General features: G+C 37.3%; 1 protein-coding gene across 1 annotated transcript; it reads right to left on the bottom strand.

Moving 5' to 3' along the window:
* Positions 1-6,491: 6,491 nt before the first annotated feature.
* Positions 6,492-8,955, bottom strand: LOC131624864 (probable cinnamyl alcohol dehydrogenase 1). Its single transcript, XM_058895787.1, has 7 exons — positions 8,835-8,955; positions 8,203-8,298; positions 8,013-8,126; positions 7,686-7,916; positions 7,294-7,579; positions 7,022-7,172; positions 6,492-6,911 (listed from the first exon to the last, which is right to left on the bottom strand). The coding sequence occupies exons 2-7, from the start codon at positions 8,289-8,291 to the stop codon at positions 6,709-6,711; spliced, it is 1,074 nt and encodes a 357-aa protein (XP_058751770.1). The 5' UTR covers positions 8,292-8,298; positions 8,835-8,955; the 3' UTR covers positions 6,492-6,708.
* Between the last annotated feature and the right edge of the window lie 14,152 nt (positions 8,956-23,107).

The following is a 23,107-nucleotide window of genomic DNA, read 5'->3' as shown; positions in this document are numbered from 1 at the left end:
ACCCCTTTTCAACAACCCAATAGGAATCTCTCTTACCAATCTTACTTGGAACCTCCTTACTTTGTCCCACCACCTATATTTATAACAACACCCCCCTTTCTCACCTCCCAAATGTCCCAAATACCTTACTCCCTTAGTCCTCAAACCGCCCCCTTCCACCTTTTCGTACACCTAAACTCGAACTCGCCATGTTTGATGGTTCTAACCCTCTAGAGTGGTTATTTCAAGCGGAACAATTCTTTACTTTTTATAATTTACCTCCGGAAAACCGTTTAGCCATGATGTTATTTTATATGAAAGGAGAGGCTTTAGGTTGGTTTAAGTGGATGCATCAAAATCGTGAGTTGGTTGATTGGACATCTTTCACCAAGGCTTTAGAGTTACGTTTTGGCCCATCTACCTTGCTAATCACCAAGCAGAATTGTTCAAATTGAAACAAACTCATTCGGTGGTAGAATATCAAGCTCAGTTTGAAAAATTGGGCAACCAGGTTGTTGGTCTATCACGTGATGCATTACTCAACTATTTTATTTCTGGTCTAATTCCAGAAATCCAAAATGAATTGGCAATTCACAAACCAGACTCCATTTCTAAAGCCATAGGGCTTGCTAAGTTGATTGAATCTAAATTGCGTGAGGCTAAGCCCAAATTCCAAAAACCTTTCACCAACCAATCAGCCCGCCCAAACACACAAATTCAAAACACAACCACATCACTTGCTGCTGCCAAACCGCTAACCACAACCCCAACTCCCAAATTACCCATTAGACGCCTCTCAAATGCTCAATTACAAGAATGTCGTGCCCAAGGCTTATGTTTTAATTGTGATAAAAAATTTATACCAGGCCAAAAATGTGCTACAGCTGGAAAATTTCTCCTTTTAATTGAGGATGATGATGTTATTACTTCAGAACTGGCTGAAATACATGAGGAACCTCTCATTACTCATGAACAAGAAGATACATATTTCCAACTTTCTCCCCAAGCAGCGAATGGGCAATTCTGTCCAAAAACTTTAAAGTTTAAAGGCGCCATCAATGGCCTTTCCGTCACAGTCTTAATTGATACTGGAAGTACACACAACATTCTACAACCCCGTATTGCCCAACACCTCAAACTTCCTACTCAGCCTATTCCTAACTTTTCAGTCATGGTAGGTAATGGATCTAAACTTTCTTGCTCGGGAATTTGTCAAAACGTGCCCATTAAGTTACAAAACAATTCATTTGCTATTCCTTTTCACTTATTTCCTATTGAGGGAGCCGATGTTGTTCTTGGCATGGAGTGGTTGAGAACTCTAGGACCACTTATGGCAGATTTTTCAATTCCTAAGATTTCTTTCACTCACAACAACACTAACATCACTATAACAGGTGAATCCAAACCCCACATCTCCCCATCTTCCTATAACCAATTTTGCCACCTCATACACACAGATTCCATTGCATCCCTCCACCTTCTTTTGTATCAGCCAACCCAAATCCCACCAGAAAAACTTGAACAAGTACCTTCAGACCCCCTTCACTCTTTAGCACCAAACTTACCTAAAGAAATCTCCACAATTATTCATTCATATGCCAAGGTTTTTGAACAACCCCATGGCCTTCCTCCCACCAGACCTCATGATCACAAAATCCCCATTGCCCCAAACACACCACCCATCAATGTTAAACCCTACAGATACCCTCATTCCCAAAAGGATGCTATGACTTCAATCATACAGGATATGCTACAAGAGGGTACCATAAAACCTAGTAACAGCCCTTACTCTTCCCCAGTTTTATTGTTGCGGAAAAAAGATGGTACGTGGCGTTTCTGTGTTGACTATAGAGCACTAAATGCTGTGACAATTCGCGATCGTTTTCCCATTCCCACCATTGATGAACTTTTTGATGAATTGGGTTCTGCAACTATTTTTTCTAAGATCGATCTACGATCTGGTTATCACCAAATCCGGGTTTTACTAGAGGACACTCACAAAACTGCTTTTAGAACATTTGATGGACACTATGAATTCTTAGTGATGCCTTTCGGCTTAACTAACGCTCCTAGTTCATTTCAGTCAGCAATGAACGACTTGCTTCGACCTTATCTCCGACGGTTTGTCCTAGTTTTTTTTTATGACATACTGATTTATAGTTCTAACATTTCAGATCATTCAACGCATTTAAAATTGATTTTAGAATTACTTGTTGCTAATCAGTTTTATGCCAAATTATCAAAGTGTGTTTTTGCTACTCCTAGTGTTGCTTATTTAGGTCATATTATCTCCAAAGATGGTGTAACCCCAGATCCAGACAAAATTAAAGCTATACTAGATTGGCCAAGGCCTCGTTCACTCTCGACACTCAGGGGTTTTTAAGGACTCACCGGCTTTTATCGACGTTTTGTACGTCATTACGCCTCACTCGCCGCTCCTCTCACCGATTTACTTCATTCCACTAAGTTACATTGGAGTACATCAGCAGAGCAAGCTTTTACAATATTACAACAAAAAATGACTGAAACACCTGTTTTGCGTCTTCCTGATTTCTCCCAGACCTTTGTGTTGGAAACTGATGCGTCGGCAGTTGCTGTTGGAGCTGTTCTATCTCAACAAGGACACCCGATAGCATTTTTCAGCAAGAAAATGTGCAATTGCCTTCAAGCCTCTTCAGTATATGTCAGAGAGATGTATGCTATCACTGAAGCTGTAAAAAAGTGGCGTCAATACTTAATTAGAAGGAAATTCCTAATCTATACTGATCAAAAGAGTTTAAAGAGCCTCCTAGTTCAAACTATACAAACTCCTGAACAGCAGAAGTGGGCAGCAAAGTTACAGGGGTTTAGTTTTGAAATCCATTACAAACCTGGTAAAGTGAATCAGGTTGCCGATGCTCTCAGTCGTTGTCATACAGAAGAAGATGCCATACTCCTATCGATCTCGTCACCAGTGCCCAAACTTCTATCACAACTAAGGGATTTCTACAAAACAGAGACAGAAGGCCGAAATCTCATGAATAAAATACTAACAGATGTTACAATGCAGAATGTTTTTCAAGAAAAAGATGGTATTCTTTACTTTAAAGAACGAATCTACATACCTCCGATTCCAAATCTTAGATCTGCAATCCTTGAAGAGTATCACTCAACACCAGTTGCGGGACACTCAAGCCTTCAGCCAACCCTAGCTCGCATTTCATCTTCTTTCCTCTGGCCTGGCATATACAAAGAAACAAAAGAATTTGTTAGATCTTGTGAAGTTTGCCAGAAAAGTAAATACATGCCAAAGAAGAAACAGGGACTCCTTCAGCCATTGTCAGTACCATCACTTGTTTGGGACGAATTGAGTATGGATTTTATAACACACCTACCTCTTTCTTATGGTCATACGGCCATTTGGGTCATCTGTGACCGACTCACCAAATTCTCACATTTCCTTGCTTTACCTACAAAATACTCAGCCAAGGACTTGGCCCAGCGTTTTTCTGTGGAGATTTGTCGACTACACGGCATTCCCAAATCAATAGTATCAGACAGAGATCCCATCTTTCTAAGTACATTCTGGAAAGAACTCTTTAAAGCACAAGGCACGACGCTAAAGTACAGCTCTGCGTACCACCCTGAAACAGACGGGCAAACTGAAGTTACAAACCGCTGTTTGGAAGCTTATCTCAGATGTTTTACTAGTGACAATCCAAAAAAATGGTTTAAGTACTTATACCTCGCGAAGTATTGGCACAACACTTCGTACCATTCGTCGATCAAAATGTCTCCGTTCGAAGCGCTTTACGGACGACCACCTCCTTCGTTTCCTAACAATCACCCAGCCACGACCATGGTTCCAGATCTGAACATTACTCTGAAACAGCAACAAGAAATACTGAGTACATTAAAATAGAACTTGGAACGAAATAGGTTAAAGATGCGTGAACAAAGTAACAAGAAAAGAACAGATCGGACCTTTCAAGTTGGAGATCTAGTCCTCCTCCGCCTGCAACCGTACCGGCAAGTTTCCGTCAACCACCGTATCTCACAGAAGTTAGCCCCCAGATTTTTCGGCCCCTTTACAGTCCGCCGCCATATCGGAGCAGTAGCATACGATCTCGACCTCCCTCCTTCCTCGCGCATCCACTCCGTCATCCATGTCTCCCAGCTGAAGGCTTATCATGGAAATAACCCTCAACACCATTATCGACCCATCCCCACAGATCTGGAAGCAGTATTTGACACAGAGGCTACCGAGGGGTTGAATCAATACGACAACAACTCGGTGCAAAACGAAGAGACACAACAGAGTGAGGGTTTTCAACAACAGGTTACACAAGGGTTGTGTCTTAAAGAGAAAACGAGGGATCCTGAAGAAGAAAAGGCGAGTTTGAGTGTTGAAAAGAAAACGAGAAACTCTGAAGAAGAAAAGGAGAGAAATTCTAAAGAGAGAGTACAAGAGAGATCTAACATGCAATCTCCTCTTATCACTCCTTGGCCAGCTAACTCTGAAGTGACTACTCAAGACTTCGCGTGTTCCCAACATGCAGTACCAAAAGAGACGTTAAACACAATCCCACCATCAGATAAGAATCCTAAGTCCTTTTCAGTTTCTCCACCGTCAGATGGTCTTACACCACTTTCCACCATTCGGCGCACACTGCCCAATGACAGCTGAATTTCACGTGAAAATTACTCTTCTCCCAAGCCTACCCCAAACGTTCCAACGGTCTCCACATATAGCCACAATTTCCATCACACGAAGAATTCAAACAAATGGGCCAATTCCTTTATTCAGCCCAACCAATTGGGAACCCATAACCTTGAGGACAAGGTTATTCTTGGGCCAGGCAGTAGTGATAGCAAGCCCAAAAGAATTACAAGACAGCCCAAATGGATGGAAGATTACATATCAAAATAAGTTAATTAATATTAGTATGTTTTATTTTATTTCCTTGTATTGGGCTGAGCCCATTAGTAAACCCTACTACAATCTTTTGAGTTGTATTTAAGGTCCTTGGATTAATGAGAAGGGTAGAGAGAAATTATTCAGAATTTTTAATTGTCTTTTCTTTTGTTCTTCTTAGTTTTGTGTTTGTCCTTTGAAACCCTAGATCTAGAAACTATAATTGCATAATCCTCTTTTATCATTATCACCATGCTTAAAGTAGTTTAGAAATACTGGCAAGGTTTTTGTGGTCTTTTACTTTGAGGTTTTGTGGATGTTGAAATTTTGGGACTTGAGCTGTATTTTATGATTAATTAATGAAACTTCATTTTTCTGGTCAAATGACCAAAACTTCTATGTTGTCATGTATTTTCTTTAACCTACTATATATCTCTGAGGGCATTGTTCACTACCCTACAAATCACTACCCTGCAAATAACCAAAACTTCATTTTTCTGCCGCGCAAATAACCAAAACTTCTATGCTGTCATGTATTTTTAAGCGTACTATATCTCTTTATATGAAATGGACATGCTTTTGTTTGGAGCTGTGTTATTTGAATATCATAATACAGACAGCATATATATATATATATGCAACAAACTTACGAGTCATATAAGAAGCTACATTGTATGCTACGGAAGCTTATTAAAGAGAGAAACATCACTATAGTACAAAGCAAAGGAAGCCCTATGATAGAGAGTAAAAAATTGTATTTAGTTTAATTAGAATTATTAATTTAAGGTTTTATATTAGTTGGTATTTTAGTTTAATTGTTATTGAGTTGGGCTTCCACTAGTATTTGGGTATTTTAGATAATGGCCCATTAGTATTATTATATATGTAGTGTCTTTGACACAATTAAGGGTATCAATGAAATCAACAAAGTTATTTTTATCTATGTTTCTTTTAGATAGTTTTATTTTCTCTAGTCTTGTTAGGGTTTAGCTTTTGCTTCCTAACATTTGGTGCTCTCATTTTCGATCTCATTCTCCCAAATTAGATGGCCATTCCAGTGTTTTACGGTGAGGAAGATTCTTACTGGTGGGTGTTATGTGTTGAAAGAGTTTTCAAAGAGCAAGCAACACCAGAAAAGGTGAAGCTGCTAGAAGCTGTGGCGAAATTACACGGTCCTGCTCGTCAATGGTGGGTTTGGAGGTCTCAACTTCATCCACCATCTTGTTGGGACACTTTTACTAGTGTGTTTCTCTGGCACTTTAAACCTGAATGGCGAGAAATTTTACCAATTTCAGATGAGGAAGAGGTATTGGTTCAAGAGTTGTCATTCTTGATGGAACAAAATGCTACACGAGAAATTTTGTTGAAAGACAAAGAGGAGGAGTTAGATCTGAAACCAACTAAACCCATGACAGAAACTTCTGTTTTTGTTGATTTCACTGAAGACAAATCTACATATCCAACTCATACTACTATTGAGGATATGGATTTAGGCAAATCACAGAATCTATTCAAATGGAAACCAAACCCACAAGTTAGGTCTAGTACACATCAGAACCCTTTTTCTTCACCTCTTGTTGAAATAACAAATTTGGTATCAGTAACAACTCATTCTAACACTGAAGATTTTCGAGAAGATGCACCCTTCACTGTTCCACCAAAACCACCAGATTCATCACCTATGAGAGTTTTGACGATCGCTACTCTATTTCACTCAAAGAAACTTGCGTTTATTCAAAGCGAAATGCAACCGCAACCAATTTCGGATCTGAACCGAACTCATAATTTTTTTAACAAAAAAACGACCGTTTCTTCTCTGTTTAGTTTCAGACTCTCTAATTCAACTTAAGAGAGTTCTCAATGTCTATTACAAACCGATATTGCACGTCCTTATTTATGACCCTTTCAAGAGCTTCGTTCGAGTACCCGATTGGAATCAGTTCTATATCTGGGTGAACCCCGTTTGCAGCACAGAAGTCAATCATCTCCTGTGTTTCTTTAGTACCACCTGCAACACTTCCGGCAACAGTTTTTGATCCTGTCAAACAGATGAAAGTTATTTTCGGTTCCAGCGCTATAATCAATGGGTTACAAGAAAGAAAAAAACCGAACATTCCAACGAAACTTCTATACTTCAAAAGAACATACCTATATTAAGGCTTGCAGGGCTGAATTTGACCTCACTTGGGAACCCAACTAAGACCAGAATACCATGTACCTTCAAGAGTGACATGTAAGGATCAAACGGATGATCACCCGATGCCGTGTCAACGATAAAATCCAATGATTTAGCAAATGCCTGCAAAGAAATCACCATCAATTTCAACAAAAAAAATCATAACCACAATTCATCGGTATCAATATTCTTTTCATGGTTTGAAGAAAATGCTATTAGCATAGATGGTTTATGCGACACTTACCTTCATCTCTTCTTGATTAGATGAAACAACGAAATTGTCAGCACCAAGTCGGTTCAGCGCCTCCTCTTTCTTGGACACACTAGTGCTGAAAACTGTCACACGCAAACCAAACGCCTTCCCGAATTTCACTGCCATATGACCGAGGCCACCAAGACCAATCACTCCAAGAGACTTACCAGGTTGATTCATCTTATGGCGCATCATGGGAGAATAAACTGTGATGCCGGCACAAAGCAAAGGACCTGCCGAAGCTAAAGGGTAGCTTTTAGGTATTTGGAAGCAATACCTGCATATGCAAGACCATACATGATATCAAATTATGAACTGAAGCTACAACCTCCTCAGTTGACACATAATCAGAAACAAGCCGTCCGTTAAGTCGTTAAGTTTACCTTTCATGTACTACGATGGAAGTGGCGTATCCTCCTTTTGTAACAGTACCATCATAATCAACACCATTAAATGTCAAAACCGATCTCTTGACACAGTGAACTTCAAATCTATCGTTACAATACTCGCACTCCCTGCACGAGTTGACGTGAGTCCCCACTCCAACATGGTCACCAACCTTGAAACGTTGGACATTAGGACCGACCTTTGCAACAACCCCAGCAATCTCATGTCTGATAAGAAAATACGAAGAAAATAAACACAGATAAATTAGCTTATGCTTATAGTATTCTCACCCATTCAAACAACAGGAAAAGTCCAATACTCACCCCGGCACAACAGGATACATTGAATCTCCATGTTTATTCCTTGTCCAAATAACATCAGCATAACAAACACCACAGTGTGTAATTTTAATATGAACATCTTCACTCCCAAGAGCCCTTATCAATCATCATTATCATAATGTCAAGATTTATTAAAAAAATTGAAGACTCGAGATGCGTAACATATATATACCTGCGATTGAATTTGTAAGGCGACAAAACTCCAGATGCATCTCTTGCTGCCCAAGCAAGGCAATCTTCCCCGACACCCTCGGAACTCATACTTTTACTACACCAAAATAACATAATTAGTCCTCGGTCTATGTTGCACTGGTTCGAGTACGTACCATATGCATACCGTACACGTACCAGTAGCAAGTACATACCCGGTACCAGTACTTTATCTAAAACCGTGTACCAGTGCTTCATAGTCCTCAGTTTAGTTTGAAGTTTTATTTTATTAAATTAATTCTAATTAATCAAACAAGTTAAGATGAATGTTAGAAATAGTGGAGTCATGCATGGATAATGAATGTAACCCTAAATAACTAAAATCAAAATTGTAGATGAAATAATTGAATGAGCCTATGGTATTAAACAATGATCAGAATCATAGTAATCAAAAGGCACATAGTAAGAAAATAAGTAGCATTCATATTCATAACAATTGATGAAAAGTCAACAAATCATAGATCAAACAAATAGGGGTTATTCAAAGTATGAAATCAAAATATAAATCAACAGAGAGTTTACAAGAATTATGAAATTTGATTAAAAGAGTTCATTGATAATAATTTGGCAAAGAGAATGAAAGAATATAGTTACCTTTGTAAGGGATTCACGGAGAAGAAGATAGACCAAACAGCTTGAAGGAGTTCGTTTGTGTCTTTCTGGGCATACAACGTGAGAACTGAGTTGTCTTCATATATATGTCGAGAAAAGAAGAAGCCAGATGAAATTTCTAAACTGCCCCCTGCTTCCACATTTTTGCCATGTATTAAATTACTATTTTTTTTTTGTTATTTTTGTTCAACACGATATGACACGTGATTTAATAAGTTGAATTTTATTTCCTCTTTTTTTTTTCTTCTTTCTTTCTAGAAGTTCCATTTTGTTTTTTTTTGTTACCCTATTATTTATTTTGTTGAATGTTAGACATGTTATTGTTACAAAAAGCTTTAAAGTTAAACGGATCCAGGTTTGAATCGTGAATGAAATACTTTTTTTTATAGTATTTCAAGCACTCTCGAATGTCTTAGAGTTTCAATGCAGGAATATCCAGGATAGTTCAGCCTTATCGAGTTTGCGCAAGACTGACGAAAACTCGAATGCAGCGAAAAGTGCTTTGGAATTATTATAGAGGATTTTCTGTTTTTGTGATGTGAATTCTGAATCCGGAATCATGCTTTTATAGGCCATGTTAATATTGTTTCATAAGGTAGCGACCCTTGGTGAAACAATATATTTTCAAAAGTTATGACTGTTGGCACACAACATGGTTCATCAATGATTGCATGATTTCACTATGCAGCATTTCGTGAACAGTTGCCACTTTCCGAATTCAAAATTCAAATCGTAGGGACTAAGCCGGTCGCATTAACGCCGCGAGTAGCCCGATTGCTCCGATGCGATGGGCCTAAGTGCTCAAGTGCCGTCTACAAGTCGCCACTAGCGCCTCTATGCCCCCGGACCCGGAGTCGGAGCCAGAGTCGGTGTCGCCGGTGGCGACACCGAAGAGCGGTTGTATGATTGAGACAAGTGGCATAAGGCTTGGGACCACCATATTTGTCAATGTGGCACTTTATCCTATTTTGTCCTTTTGTTGAGTTAATGATATTAACTCTTTATAAAAGTTTTCAAAGTGAGTGATTCTTCCAATGTGGGACTTTATTTCATGCATTTATTAGCATTTACTCACTTTCACTATTTTGTCATTTTAGAACACAACTTTGTAGTATTCCTTAATGAATTACAACAATTCCACAATTGTTCTAATAATGACAAATCCAATTCTAGAATATAGAAGATAAAAAGTGTTAATACAGTTAGGTATCTTTCAATTTGAACTTAACCTTAGTAAAGACAACGCAAAGCCTAATCGAAATGTTAGGTAGCTATGCTTTGAACCATTATCCCAAGTGATCACACCGGCATTGCTATACACACACTTTTTAGAGTTTCTTCGTCTACATATCTCTCCTAGCACTATTTATGGCCATGTGCTTTTCCTGTTTTCATGAATTCATCATGAGACGACACCATCTCGAAATTCATATAGGTGAAGTTTCATTAGTATCTCTTTAGATACATATCCTCGATATAGAACTTCATTAAGAGTTTATTTAAAACTCAACCCTCAATTTCTAATAGTAAACATCATCACGGAATGTTGCACCAATTTTCAAATCAACGACTTGTTGTTACCTATTGAATCCTAGGTTAAGATGTATTAACTTCAGATTGGGTTGCTATCATTATCGGAACCCTCATTCACGGAGTTTTAATCCTATACCTTTCGAGGTAGACTTTACTAAATCTCTGGCCAGTGGTTTAGTAAAAGGATCAGCCAAATTGTAGCTTGTTTGTATATATGTCAGTGAAATGATCCCATCCTTTATCATTTTTATCACGAGAGAGTGTCTAAGACTTATGTGTCTAGACTTTCCATTGTATACTTCACTGAATGCTCTAGCCAGGGTGGCTTGACTATCACAATGTATCAATACTTTTGAAACATTGTCTATAGCTAATGGAACCTCCAATAAGAGATCCCTCAACCATTCTGCTTCTTGTCCAGCAGACGCAAGAGCCACAAACTCTGATTCCATGGTTGAGAGAGTAATGCATGTTTGTTTCTTGCTCTTCCAAGAGATCAAACCTCCAGCTAATGTGAATATCCACCCCGCTGTAGATTTATAATCTCCAACGGTTGATATCCAACTTGCGTCGGTATATCCTTCTAGTATGGCTGGAAACTTACCATAATGAAGGCCAAGACTTTTAGTCTTTAACAAATATCCAAAAATCCTTGTTATGGCCTTCCAATGTTCATCATTTGGATTGCTAGTAAATCTACTCATCTTACTAACCGCAAATGATATGTTTGGTCTGGTACATTGCATTAAGTACATTAGACATCCAATTGCGCTTGCATATTCCAATTGTGCCATAGTTCTACCATTATTCTTTTGAAGTTTAACACTAGGATCGAATAGAGTGTTTACTTCCTTAAAGTTTAGGTGTTTGAACTTTTCCAACATTTTTTCAATATAATGTGTTTGATAAAGTTCATAACCCCCACTATATCGTTTTACTTTGATCCCTAATATAGTGTCAACTAGTCCAAGATCTTTCATCTTGAATGTGGAAGTTAGAAATCTTTTTGTTTCTAAGATTCCATTCATTTCATTGCTAATAATCAACATATCATCAACATATAGATATAGAAATATTACAACATTTCCACACCCCTTTGTGTACAAGCATTTATCACAAGAGTTTGGAATGAACCCATTTGAAAGTATGGCAGTGTCAAATTTTTTATGACTGTTTTAAACCGTATAAAGATTTGACAAGTTTGCATACCTTTTGTTCATTTCCAGGAAGCATGTAGCCTTCTGGTTGCTCCATATAGATTTCCTCATCGAGATCTCCATTTAGGAATGCTGTTTTAACATCCATTTAATGTACAATAAGGTTGTTCAAGGAAGCTAGTGCAAACAATATTCTAATCGTTGTAGTTTTTGCTACGGGTGCATATGTCTCAAAATAATCAATACCTTCCTTTTGTTTAAATCCTTTTGCTACTAGTCTAGCCTTGTAGGTGTTTAATGTACCGTTGCTGTGATACTTTTTTAGAAACACCCATTTGTATCCAATGGGTTTTGATCCTTTCGGAAGATCAACTAGTTCCCAAGTATGGTTTGACATAATTGAATCCATTTCATCTTGGATAGCATCCTTCCAAAAAGAAGCGTCCCTAGAAGTCACTGCTTCTTTATACGTTTTAGGGTCATCTTCAATTTGAAGAATAATAGGAATTTTATGAACATCATTCTCGCTATTTCCTTCAACTAGATAAACGAAAATAAGTTGAGAATCGATTTCATATGGTCCTAGACCCTTATTTTTTCGTGCCCCTTTGCTTCTTCTTGGTTCGGGTTGTGTTTCGACAATCTGCGTCGAATCATTGTCATGAGACTCTTTGATCATGAGATTCTTTGGTTCCTTATCCTTTGTGATAAGATTTTCGAAGAATTCCACATCTCGAGATTCGACAATTACATTAGACTCTAAATTTAAAAGTCTATATGCTTTTCTATTTGGTGCATATCCTATGAAGGCACATCTGATCCCTCGAGGACCTATATAACCAATATTTGGTGATCTTCTTTTCCATTTCTCATATGGATAAATTCCAGTTGTTTTTAAAGAAATCATGTTCATTATGTGACATGCGGATAATAATGCTTCACCCCACAAATTAAATGGCAATTTTGAATGTATTAACATAACATTAATCATCTCTTGATATGTTCTATTTTTTATTTTGGCCATGCCATTTTGTTGTGGTGTGCGAGGCGCAGAACATTCGTGTATTATGCCATATTCTTCACAATATGCATCAAATTCTGCTGAAAAGTACTCACCGCCTCTATCACTTCTAAGTACTTTTATGGTAGTACTTAATTGATTTTCCACTTCCGCTTTATATGTTTTAAAGGCATTAAAAGCATCATCTTTATGCCTTAAGAGGTATACATGTGTGAACCTAGAACAATCATCGATAAACGTTATAAAATAACGGTTTCCCCCACGAGTCAACATTCCATTAAATTCACACAAATCAGAGTGCACAAGATCAAGAACATTTGTTTTTCTTTCAACACTTTTGAAAGGTTTCTTTATCATTTTTGATTTAACACATATTTCACATTTTTCAAAATCATGAATCTTACATGATATCAATCCAGATTTAGTTAGTCTATTCATAGTACTAATACCAATATGTGCTAATCTAGAGTGCCATAAGGAAATAGATTCAAGCATATAAGCAGAATCAGAAATTTCATTAATAATATTGTCTATAGTACAAAGTTTGATCATTCCTTCAGCAGAATATCATTTTCCTACAAATATGCCATTACGAGTCAATATTAATTTGCCCGATTCATATACAGATTTAATACCCGATTTTCCCAACAAGTTCCCACTAACAAGGTTTCTATTCATGTCGGGAATATGAAGGACATTGACAAGAGTGACTTTCTTTCCAGAGGTGAATTTGAGTTCGACGGATCCTGTTCCAACAACTCTTGATCGTACTTCATTGCCCATTTGCACCTACTGTCCATCATTGACTTCAGTATAGGTTTTGAATGCCTCTTTATCATAAGATACATGTACAGTTGCACATGTGTCATACCACCATCCTTGCACCTTTCCTTTGATAGCCATAATTTCGCTTACAGTAGTGACTATGTCGTCATTAACATGAACAACATTAACCTCATTTTTGGGCTTGATGTGCCTGCAATTGCGAGCATAATGTCCGAGTTTGCCACATGCGTAACATCCATTTTTAGTGTCCTTTTGTCCGCTAGAGTTTTTGAACCTGTTATGTTCTTTCTTTGGACCAAGATGGTTCTTCATGGCATCATATTTTTTCTTTCCTTTTGCAGCAACAACATTTGCCTTAGCAAATCCAGCAGACTCGATTTTCTCTCGATCCTTCGTTTCCTCCTCGATTCGAAGGTGTTTCTAAAGTTTCTCCAATGAGAAATCATCAGAACTATGCATCAATTTCTTAATGTATCCTTTTCATGAAGGTGGCAATTTTGCTATGATTGCGTCGACTTGGAAAGCTTCAGGGACATCAATTTTCACGGCTTTTATTTTATTCACGAGAACCTGTAACTCGTGTACTTATGCAAGAATAGGCTTGGAATCCAACATTTTAAAATCAAAGTATTTATATATTAAGAACTTTTTCGTACCTTCTTCTTCTTCTTCGGCTTTGAATTTGAATTCAAGTGCTTTCTAGATTTCCTTTGCAGAGGCAGTATCAGTGGAGAGATCATAGAGACAATCAGATAATGTGTTCAGAATATGTCCATGACATAGCAATTCATCTTCCTTACGTTTCTTTCACTCCTTTTTAATTTCATCGGTGTCATTCTCAGTCGGTTCTGGAATTTCCTCCAAATCAGGATCCAAGACATATTGAATTTTCAGGGTAGTCAGGAGAACTGTCATTTTGTTTTGCCAAGGGGTAAAATTTGTTCCATCAAAACGATCTAATTTCACAAGGTCCTAGTTCATCAGTTTGATGCTCGAAACAGAAGCGTCGATGGCCATGATTTTAGATACTATAAGACTGTTAGACGCTTCAAAGTTAAACAGATCCAGGATTGAATCGTGAACGAAACATTTTCCTTATAGTATTTCAAGCACTCTCGAATGCCTTAGAGTTTCAATGCAGGAATACCCAAGATAATTCATCCTTATCGAGTTTGCGCTGTAACACCCCATAATTTCATAAATTAATTAAATTTGAATTTAAATTAATTATTTGGAAATTAATTAAATCGGATTATTGTAAGATTGTGAAAGAAAGTTAATGGGCCAAGTGGCGTGATTAGTAAAAATGGGGTGCTATGTGTTGGGCCTTTTACTAAATTTATTCTTTATTTTTCATAAAACAAGAAATTTTGGGAAATAAGGAAAAAGGAGCAAAATTGGAAGAAAATAGAAGAACGTAAAGAACGTGAAAGAGAACCTTGAAGGGGGAAGAGAAAGAAATCAAGATTTGAATCAAGGTAAGGGGCGGACTCTTACTTTTAGTATCTCTTATGCGAATTATAGGTAATAGAATTGATTAAGATATGATTGGATTCAATTGGATATATTGAGATTGTTAGGTTTAGGAATGTCATAGTTTAGGGTAATTGATGAAATTGCATGAACTATTGATTGAAAACCTATTTTGTGGAGGTTTGATGATGTATGATGATGTATTTGATGACTATATACCGATGTTTAGTAGTGATTTTGGGTGAAGAATATGTTAAGTCGTAGGTCTGTCACAGAGGTGAAACTCTGCATAATCGCACGTCCGCTAAGCGGCCCCTGGCTCGCTAAGCGGATGCTGAATGTTTTTCAAAAAATAAAAGGGTTCGCTAAGCGGAGCCAGTCCGCTAAGCGGAGGTCCCAACATAGATAGCTACTATGACACGCTGCTTGAAGCGGGGCTATTTTATTTCGGGTGCATAAGCGCGTTAGAGGTCGCTAAGCGGACCACGTAGTGAAGACAGTTCCTAAACTTTAAAAAGTCATAACTTTTGTTCCGTATATCCGTTCTTAGTGTCGTTTTGGGCGTTGTAAAGAAAATTAAATATGTTATATGATGAATTGGTGGGACGGACAGTGGCTCGACTTAATTTTAAAAATTGATTTAATTTCTTTGTGAAATGAAATATTGTGCATATGTGTGATTGTGTGAGTATGGCAATGTTTCGGTGTGATGATAGATGAATTGTGGTTATTGTTATGGTTATCGTTATGAATGCATAAATAATTGAATGATTATGCAAACATGTGCATACTTTATAGGTGATAGAAATTGTGAGTTATGGTGAGATGACGCGGTGCATCGGATCGGTGATGTTTTTAGTATGTTATATGTGTGCATTCATTCATACGCATTTCGGTGACAGGTCCCGGTGATGTTTGGATCAATGGTGGACATAATTCCCATTGTGTGGAATTTATGTCGGTAGGGTCGTATCTCGATGAGGCTTAGATCGGTCAGGTGGATTATTTCCACGGTTTATTGGTACCACATGCATAGTGTCAGTTGGTAATATGCATATGTGTTATAACATGATTGAATTGATTTCAGTGTTATGTTTGGTGTTACATTTGTTGTGGCTGGTGAATGATAATTGAAAATCTGAATATATTGCAAATTGGGTGAATGATATGCTATGATGTTTTGTTGCTTATGAATGCATAATATTTATTAATTGTGAATGAGACTCACCCTTACATGTTGACAATTTTGAGATTGAAGAATAGCGGCTTATTACTCGGTGAGGATAGCTCGTAGAGTTTATCCAATTATTTTGGGTCGTGTCGATCATGCTCTGGTCTTGTAACACTGGGAACGATAGAATTAGAGTTTAAGTTTGTTACACTCTATTTGGTTGGTTTGGATTTTCTCTGTTGGATTTATTTTGTGAAGATGTTTTGTTATTCCGCTGTGATAAACATAATAATGTTATTGGTGAACGTTCCTATTAAAGCATGACTTATGACTATAATTGGTTTAATTGATTTAATTAATAGTGGCATCCTTGTTTTTATGTTTTACTCTAATTAATTATTGAATTGCTGTGGGGTTTAGAAGGGTGTTACATGCGCAAGACCGACGAAAACTCGAATGCAGCGAAGAGTGCTCTAGAATTATTATAGAGGATTTATGTTCTTGTGATGTGAATTATGAATCCGGAATCATGCTTTTATAGGCCATGTTAATATTGTTTCATAAGGTAGCGACCTTTGGTGAAACAATATATTTTCAAAAGTTATGACTGTTGGCACACAACATGGTTCATCAATGATTGTATGATTTCACTATACAACATTTCGTGAACAATTGCCATTTTCCGAATTCAAAATTCAAATCATAGGCACTAAGCAAAAATGCAACAACGGTAATAGGTCGGCCGTCGCCCGCCGGAGCCGCCTCATTAACGCCGCGAAGACGTGCCTAAGTGCTCAAGTGCCGTCTACAAGCCGCCACTAGCGCCTCTACGGCCACGCCCCCGGAGTCGGAGCCGGTGTCTCTGGAGGCGACACCGGATAGTGGTTGTATGATTGAGACAAGTGGCATAAGGCTTGGGACCAAGCTATTTGTCAATGTGCCACTTTATCCTCTTTTGTCTTTTTGTTGAGTTAATGATATTAACTCTTTATAAAGTTTTTCAAAGTGAGTGAATCTTCCAATGTGGGACTTTATTTCATGCATTTATTAGCATTTACTCACTTTCACTATTTTGTCATTTTAGAACACAACTTTATAGTATTCCTTAATGAATTATAACAACTATTTTGTTCCCATACTATTTAGGTGAATTTTGAAAAAAATTCGTAAAGAAAGTTAAGATTTCTTTTCTTGTTTATAAAAATTCTTCTATTTTTCCCTTTTATCAAATTCAATTATCAAAATAAATGCATGACACTATTATCTTCAGAATAATAAACAACTAAAAAATTATGGAGTTTCATCATCATCAACAACACATAAATCAATCTTTACTAACGACTTTTTATTTTCATAATCATCACAACAACTCCATTGTTTTGATCATCATCATTAAGAGTTACAAACAATAATCAATAATCAATAATCATGAATGCATGCATATATATATATATATATATATATATATATATATATATATATATATATATATATATATATATATATATAGGTTCCTCTTTAATCCTTAAGATAATTAAGATAATCAATAAAATTTCTCTGCTCACGAAATCAATTAATAATCAATAATAAAAATTAAGATATTAACCATTCAACTAAGATATGTTGCTCACAAAGAACATACAAGTAATCACACCGATGGATCCTAAAAAATAACATGAATTTTGCCAACTAAATATTAGGGTTTCTCCAAAATACTCCAGGTTATCAAAAATTTCTCCAAAAAACTATAATAATTTAGGGAGCCTTATTGTTCCATTTCTCAATCTGCAGGTGATCGGTCACCATTTTACACTCAATTTCATCATGAATTCGACACACGATAGTCATGTTTGGTAACACTTTGTGTTTGTTTTCCAATGTTTTCTTGAATTTATCTAGTTATAGTTTATTTGTTTGAAATTTGTTTTTGTACCGTTCTCATTGTCAATTAGGTGCTTTTGATCTCGTTTGGTAATGGTTTCAGGTTAGCTTCAGATTGATGGAAGATCGCATGTTCAAAAGGTGCGCAAAAAGGAAGCAAGAAGCAAAAAGGAGCAAGGAGGCAGAGGCGGACACGGTCTGACCGTGTCACCTGACACGGCCGTGTCAGGCCTCCTGAAGAACTGCACTCCTAAGACCAGAAGCTAACACGGTCTGCCCGTGTCAAGTGACACGGCCGTGTCAGCTGTGCGGACAGAATTTCTGAATTTTTGATTTTTACAATTTTTAAAGTTCTGGGGGCAGTTTGGGTATTCCGGCTGAGATCTGAAAACCAAGAGGGATTAAAAGAGGATTGAGAGACAAGGAGAAGGCACTTAGGATCGTACGATAGAATTCCAGAAGAGGAGAAGATAGCTTTATCAAGGTTTTGGAAGACGAAGAGATTCAACGGTGGACACCATTGAAGATCAGAGTTCTCCTAATCTTTGTAAATGTCTAAACTTTTTAATTTTGGTTTCTTGAATACTATGAGAGGCTAAACCCCCCAATGCCAGGGGGTGTCCCTGATTTTAATTGTAATGACTATGATCTACGTATTTCTTTAATCAAGTATTCATGTTTTGCAATTTAATTGTCTAATGTTTTTATGCTTTCTCTGTTGGACAAACAAAGATCGATCTCTGGTTAACAATTTGTAGGACTATGATTGTTAAGGTTTTTAGACAATTGAATATGAGATATCACCTAGGACTAGGGATACCGTAAGGTTATTTGAATATTCTTGATCATTTATATCTTTGGTTCACAAACCTTTGTTTCTAAGGACTTAGGCAATAGGATTGCAAACCAAAAGGTTTTCACTAAGGACTTAGGAAAACACTCTTAAGAACAAATAGTTGCACCTCATGAACTTGTTGAAGAGATCTTTTTACTGAGTCATTATAAGGCAAATCATACACCTACCTTGGCATTACTCTAAATTTATACACAAAAACTTAACTTTACTTTCAGCTTATATATTCAGTTATTTCAATATAAAACAAATACCCATATGCTATTTTGTTTAATTGACTAGTGACAATAACTTACATTTCCCACGCAATCCTCGTGATCGATACTTGGGGTAAAACCCATTATTACTACATCGGTGAAAATAGTACACTTGCTATTTTTCCGATCAAGTTTTTGGCGCCGTTGCCGGGGATTGCCAAAATATAAGTTATTATTCAGTCAATTAAAATTTTATTACTCTGCAATTAAAAATTTATTTTCTTTGCAAATTTTAATTTTTATTTATTTATTTATTTTTGTTGTTTCCTCTCAACTAATAATTGTCTAATCTTGTATGCGAGGTAAGGCCTCAGCTGAACTTCTTTTTGACGCAGAACCCGAAAGATTATTGCGAGCACGACTCCGAGAAGTTAAGCGGAAAAGACTGGCATCGAAAGAAGAATCACCTGTAGTTTCAAAATCGGAAGACGAAGAAGCACTATCTATTCAGTCCGAGCAGTCAGATTCTGAGCCTGAAACTATGGCAGCTGATCCACCTCCTCCAGAGAGGCTTTTAGGTGATTATGGAAGGGCTAATGCACCGCTTGGAAGACTGACGATAGTAAATCAACCGGTTAACGTAGCACACTTCCAACTACATCCTTCAACTATCCGACAGTTAGAAAGCAAGCCCTTTGCTGGAAGAATCAACAAAGATGCGAATAAGCATTTACAAAGATTCCTCACCACAACAGCATCATTGAAGATAGAAGGCCATTCCGAAGAAGCCAAGAGACTCGTGATGTTCCCATTCACTTTATTCGAAGATGCGGAAGAATGGTTTTACTCACTTCCAGCTGGAAGTATCACAACATGGCAACAGATGGAAACGACTTTTCTTAATGAGTACTTCCCCGCGTCAGTTTTCATTCGAAAAAGATATGATATTGTAAACTTCAAGCAGAAAGAAGGGGAATCATTGGGGGATGCATACAAAAGGTTCAAGAGGTGTTTGGTTGCATGTCCTACTCATAATATGGACCCAAGCGAGCAAATGCAGACTTTTGTTAATGGTCTCCGAGTTAAGACAAAACAACTTATCGATACTGCTGTCGGTGGCTCAACTAATTTTTCAACAACCACTGGTATCAAGAGAATAATAGAAGCTATTGCTGCTAATGAGCACATCGAGTTATACGACCGTGCAATGAGCCAACCGGAAGGTAAAATTGATTTGAAGCTTGCTGATCAGGTGGTTAAAATGGAAGAACAAATTGCAGCTGAAGTAGAAAGAAGATTGAACAAAATGAATCTTGGTGAACAGAAGGTAGCACAAGTTGAACCAACCGCCTCAGTTGTATGTGAAATATGTAGTGGACCGCATTTTGCTATGCATTGTGTAGCAACGTAGGAACAGGTGGAACAGATTCATATGTTGAGGCAAAATAATCCATACGCCAATACATATAATCCGGGTTGGAAAAATCATCCTAATTTCGCATGGAAGGACCAACAAGGAAACTTTCAAAAGCAAGGACCAACCCAATTTCAATCTCCAGCTCAGTCACAACAATACAGACCTCCTCAACAACAACTTCCATATCAGCAACAATTTCAACACCACCCGCAACAGTTCCAATCTCAAGCATCTCAACAATTTCAACAACAGGCACCGAAGAAGGCATAATGGGAGATAGCTATTGAAAAAATGGCAGCTCAAAACTCTCAATTTCAGGAAGAAACTAGGAGCAGCCTAAGAAACACAGGGGCATCAATCAAAAATCTGGAAATTCAAATGAGTCAGATTGCACAATAAATGACCAACACTCAACCACTGGGCGCTCTACCAAGTGCCACGGTTACAAATCCTAGAGACAACAATCATGTGAACGCTGTGACTACCAGAAGAAATAAATCCAATGACAAACCTGAGAAGAATTTTGATGAAGAGGATATGTTGATTGAAGTGGATGTGGAGATTTAAGAGAATGAGGCTGTAAGTCAAGAGATCAAGGGGGACGAAAGGGTGGTAAAAGAAAACACAGTCACACCTAAACCGGCGGTTAAACTCCCTTTCCCGACAAGAAATAAGAAGAAAGAACAACATGAGAAGAATTTTGAGAAGTTCTTGGAGATGTTCAAGAAACTTGAGCTGAACATCCCTTTCTTAGAGGCACTTGAGCAAATGCCAACATATGCGAAATTCATGAAAGATATCATTTCAAAGAAGCGGACCATCGAGAGTGATCCGATTATTCTAACTGAAACTTGTAGTGCTATTTTGCAGGTGTCATACCCCAATTTTTGACCTAAGATACCACCTCATATCATTGCATATGCATCATTTGCATCTCTAACAAAATTGCATAGCTTGTGTTTGCTACTTGTGACTCAGCAGGATTTAATCAGGAAATCACTCATCAGTACAAGTAACAATCAATTAGGGTTTTGTTCTCCCTTCATCTCAAAAGAATTATCTTCATCAATAATCAACATTTGGTCCTCAGAGATTCACTTCAACAATCTCAAAGGCTCTGAACTAACCAAGTTAGGGTTTTGACTGAAGATAGCATACTCCTGACTTTTGCTCAGAATTTGATCTAATGACTTGGGACATGACCTCAAGACCCCAAGTGCATCATTTTGACCTAATCCATTGGCTCAAGACATCTCCTACACAAGGATTGATCAACAGAGAGATTTCAAATCATCAGATTAAGGTTTTGAACTATCAGGGACTAAAATCAGGGATCACATTTGGGAAACCCTAAAAATCCCCAGGGAGTCAGTCAAAGGTTTCAATCATCCTCAAATAATCCCTATGACAAAATCCAATGGAAATTACATTTCAATTCAAGATCCACAGTCATCAATCTCATCAGATCGACAATTAGGGTTTTTGACCTAATTCACTGAACAACTGACTTTTTAATCAGGACATGGTGCCACAACTCAAACCATGGCTCAATATCCTCTAATGCTTCCATGAGATCCATTCATACCATTCATTTGGTGAGGATAGCCTGTTTCATTTGAAATCCCCAGAAACGCGATTCGTCTGAAAAAGTCAACTGTACAAGATCACCATTGACTTTTGAAGAATTTTGGTCAACCATGACTTTTGAAGTTTTGAATCATCAATATATGATATATGAAGTCATTTTATCAAGAAAAATCAAGAAAATCAATCAAGAATCAAAAAGTCAAAGTTTGACTTTCATACTTAGAAAATTTTCTAAGTGTTTTTCAATGGTTTTTTCCAAACTTTGGAAGGGAATTTCTCAAAACTTCACCTATAAACTGAAAAAAACTTCCAACATGAAAGTTGTAGATTTTGATCCAATAAACAACTTTGACACATATAATTTTTTTCCATAAGATCAACCATTTAAGAGATATGGAGCTTCAAAGTTGGCATCTTTTGAAAAATGCACTTAAAATCTCACTTTCTTCAAAGTCCATGGATCTTTTTCACCCACTTCCTTAAAGATCTTGAAGAAACTTTCAACTAGGGTTTTGAAGTGTGTAATATGAGCTTTCCAAAATGTCCAAGAGCATGGAAAAATATGGAGTGTAGCCATGGTTTTGAATTTTGACATTAGTGAACTTTTCACTTGAAATTTCATGCCATTTTCACTAAGTTATGAACCAATTTGCCAAATGATCCAAATAATGACACATAGATGCAATAATTGGAAGATATTTCTGGTTTAAGATCAGATAGGAAGGAGATAAGAAGCTTGGCAAAATAACCATGGTTAAGTCACTTTTAACCATTTGCATTTAATGCAAAAGATGCTAGTTTATCTCTTAAGCCAAGTCATCAAACTTTGGGCAACTTGCAAAGGTTCTGCATTCAGAACTCATGGCCTATAAATAGAGGTTCAAAACACTCTTCAAATCACACCAAAACCTCACAATTATAGGTTTTCTCTCTTCTTTCTTAGAGTGCAAGTTTCAAGTTTCAAAAAGAGGTAAAATTCTCAACCTCTAAACCTTGCAAGTTCTGAGCAAAGTGATGTTTCCCACAACTCATAAACATCATATGGGATGTGTTTGAATCACTCATACACCCCAAAACACCTCAAATCACAAAATCACTACCTCACTTCCATATTTGCATATATTGAACCTTATCATGCCAAAATCAATTCCAGGCCAATTCTGTCCAAGCTAATCATCC

Source organism: Vicia villosa, linkage group LG1 (assembly GCF_029867415.1).
Source record: "Vicia villosa cultivar HV-30 ecotype Madison, WI linkage group LG1, Vvil1.0, whole genome shotgun sequence".
Classification (NCBI taxonomy): domain Eukaryota; kingdom Viridiplantae; phylum Streptophyta; class Magnoliopsida; order Fabales; family Fabaceae; genus Vicia; species Vicia villosa.
This window is presented reverse-complemented; position numbering and strand designations above follow the sequence as displayed.

Excerpts from the sequence above, each read along its gene's own strand:
- LOC131624864 (XM_058895787.1), bottom strand. The coding sequence starts at position 8,291 with ATGAGTTCCGAGGGTGTCGGGGAAGATTGCCTTGCTTGGGCAGCAAGA. Across the intron at positions 8,127-8,202 it reads CCTTACAAATTCAATCGCAG|GGCTCTTGGGAGTGAAGATG; the intron begins GTATATATATGT and ends ATGATTGATAAG. Across the intron at positions 6,912-7,021 it reads CCCTGCAAGCCTTAATATAG|GATCAAAAACTGTTGCCGGA; the intron begins GTATGTTCTTTT and ends TCTGTTTGACAG.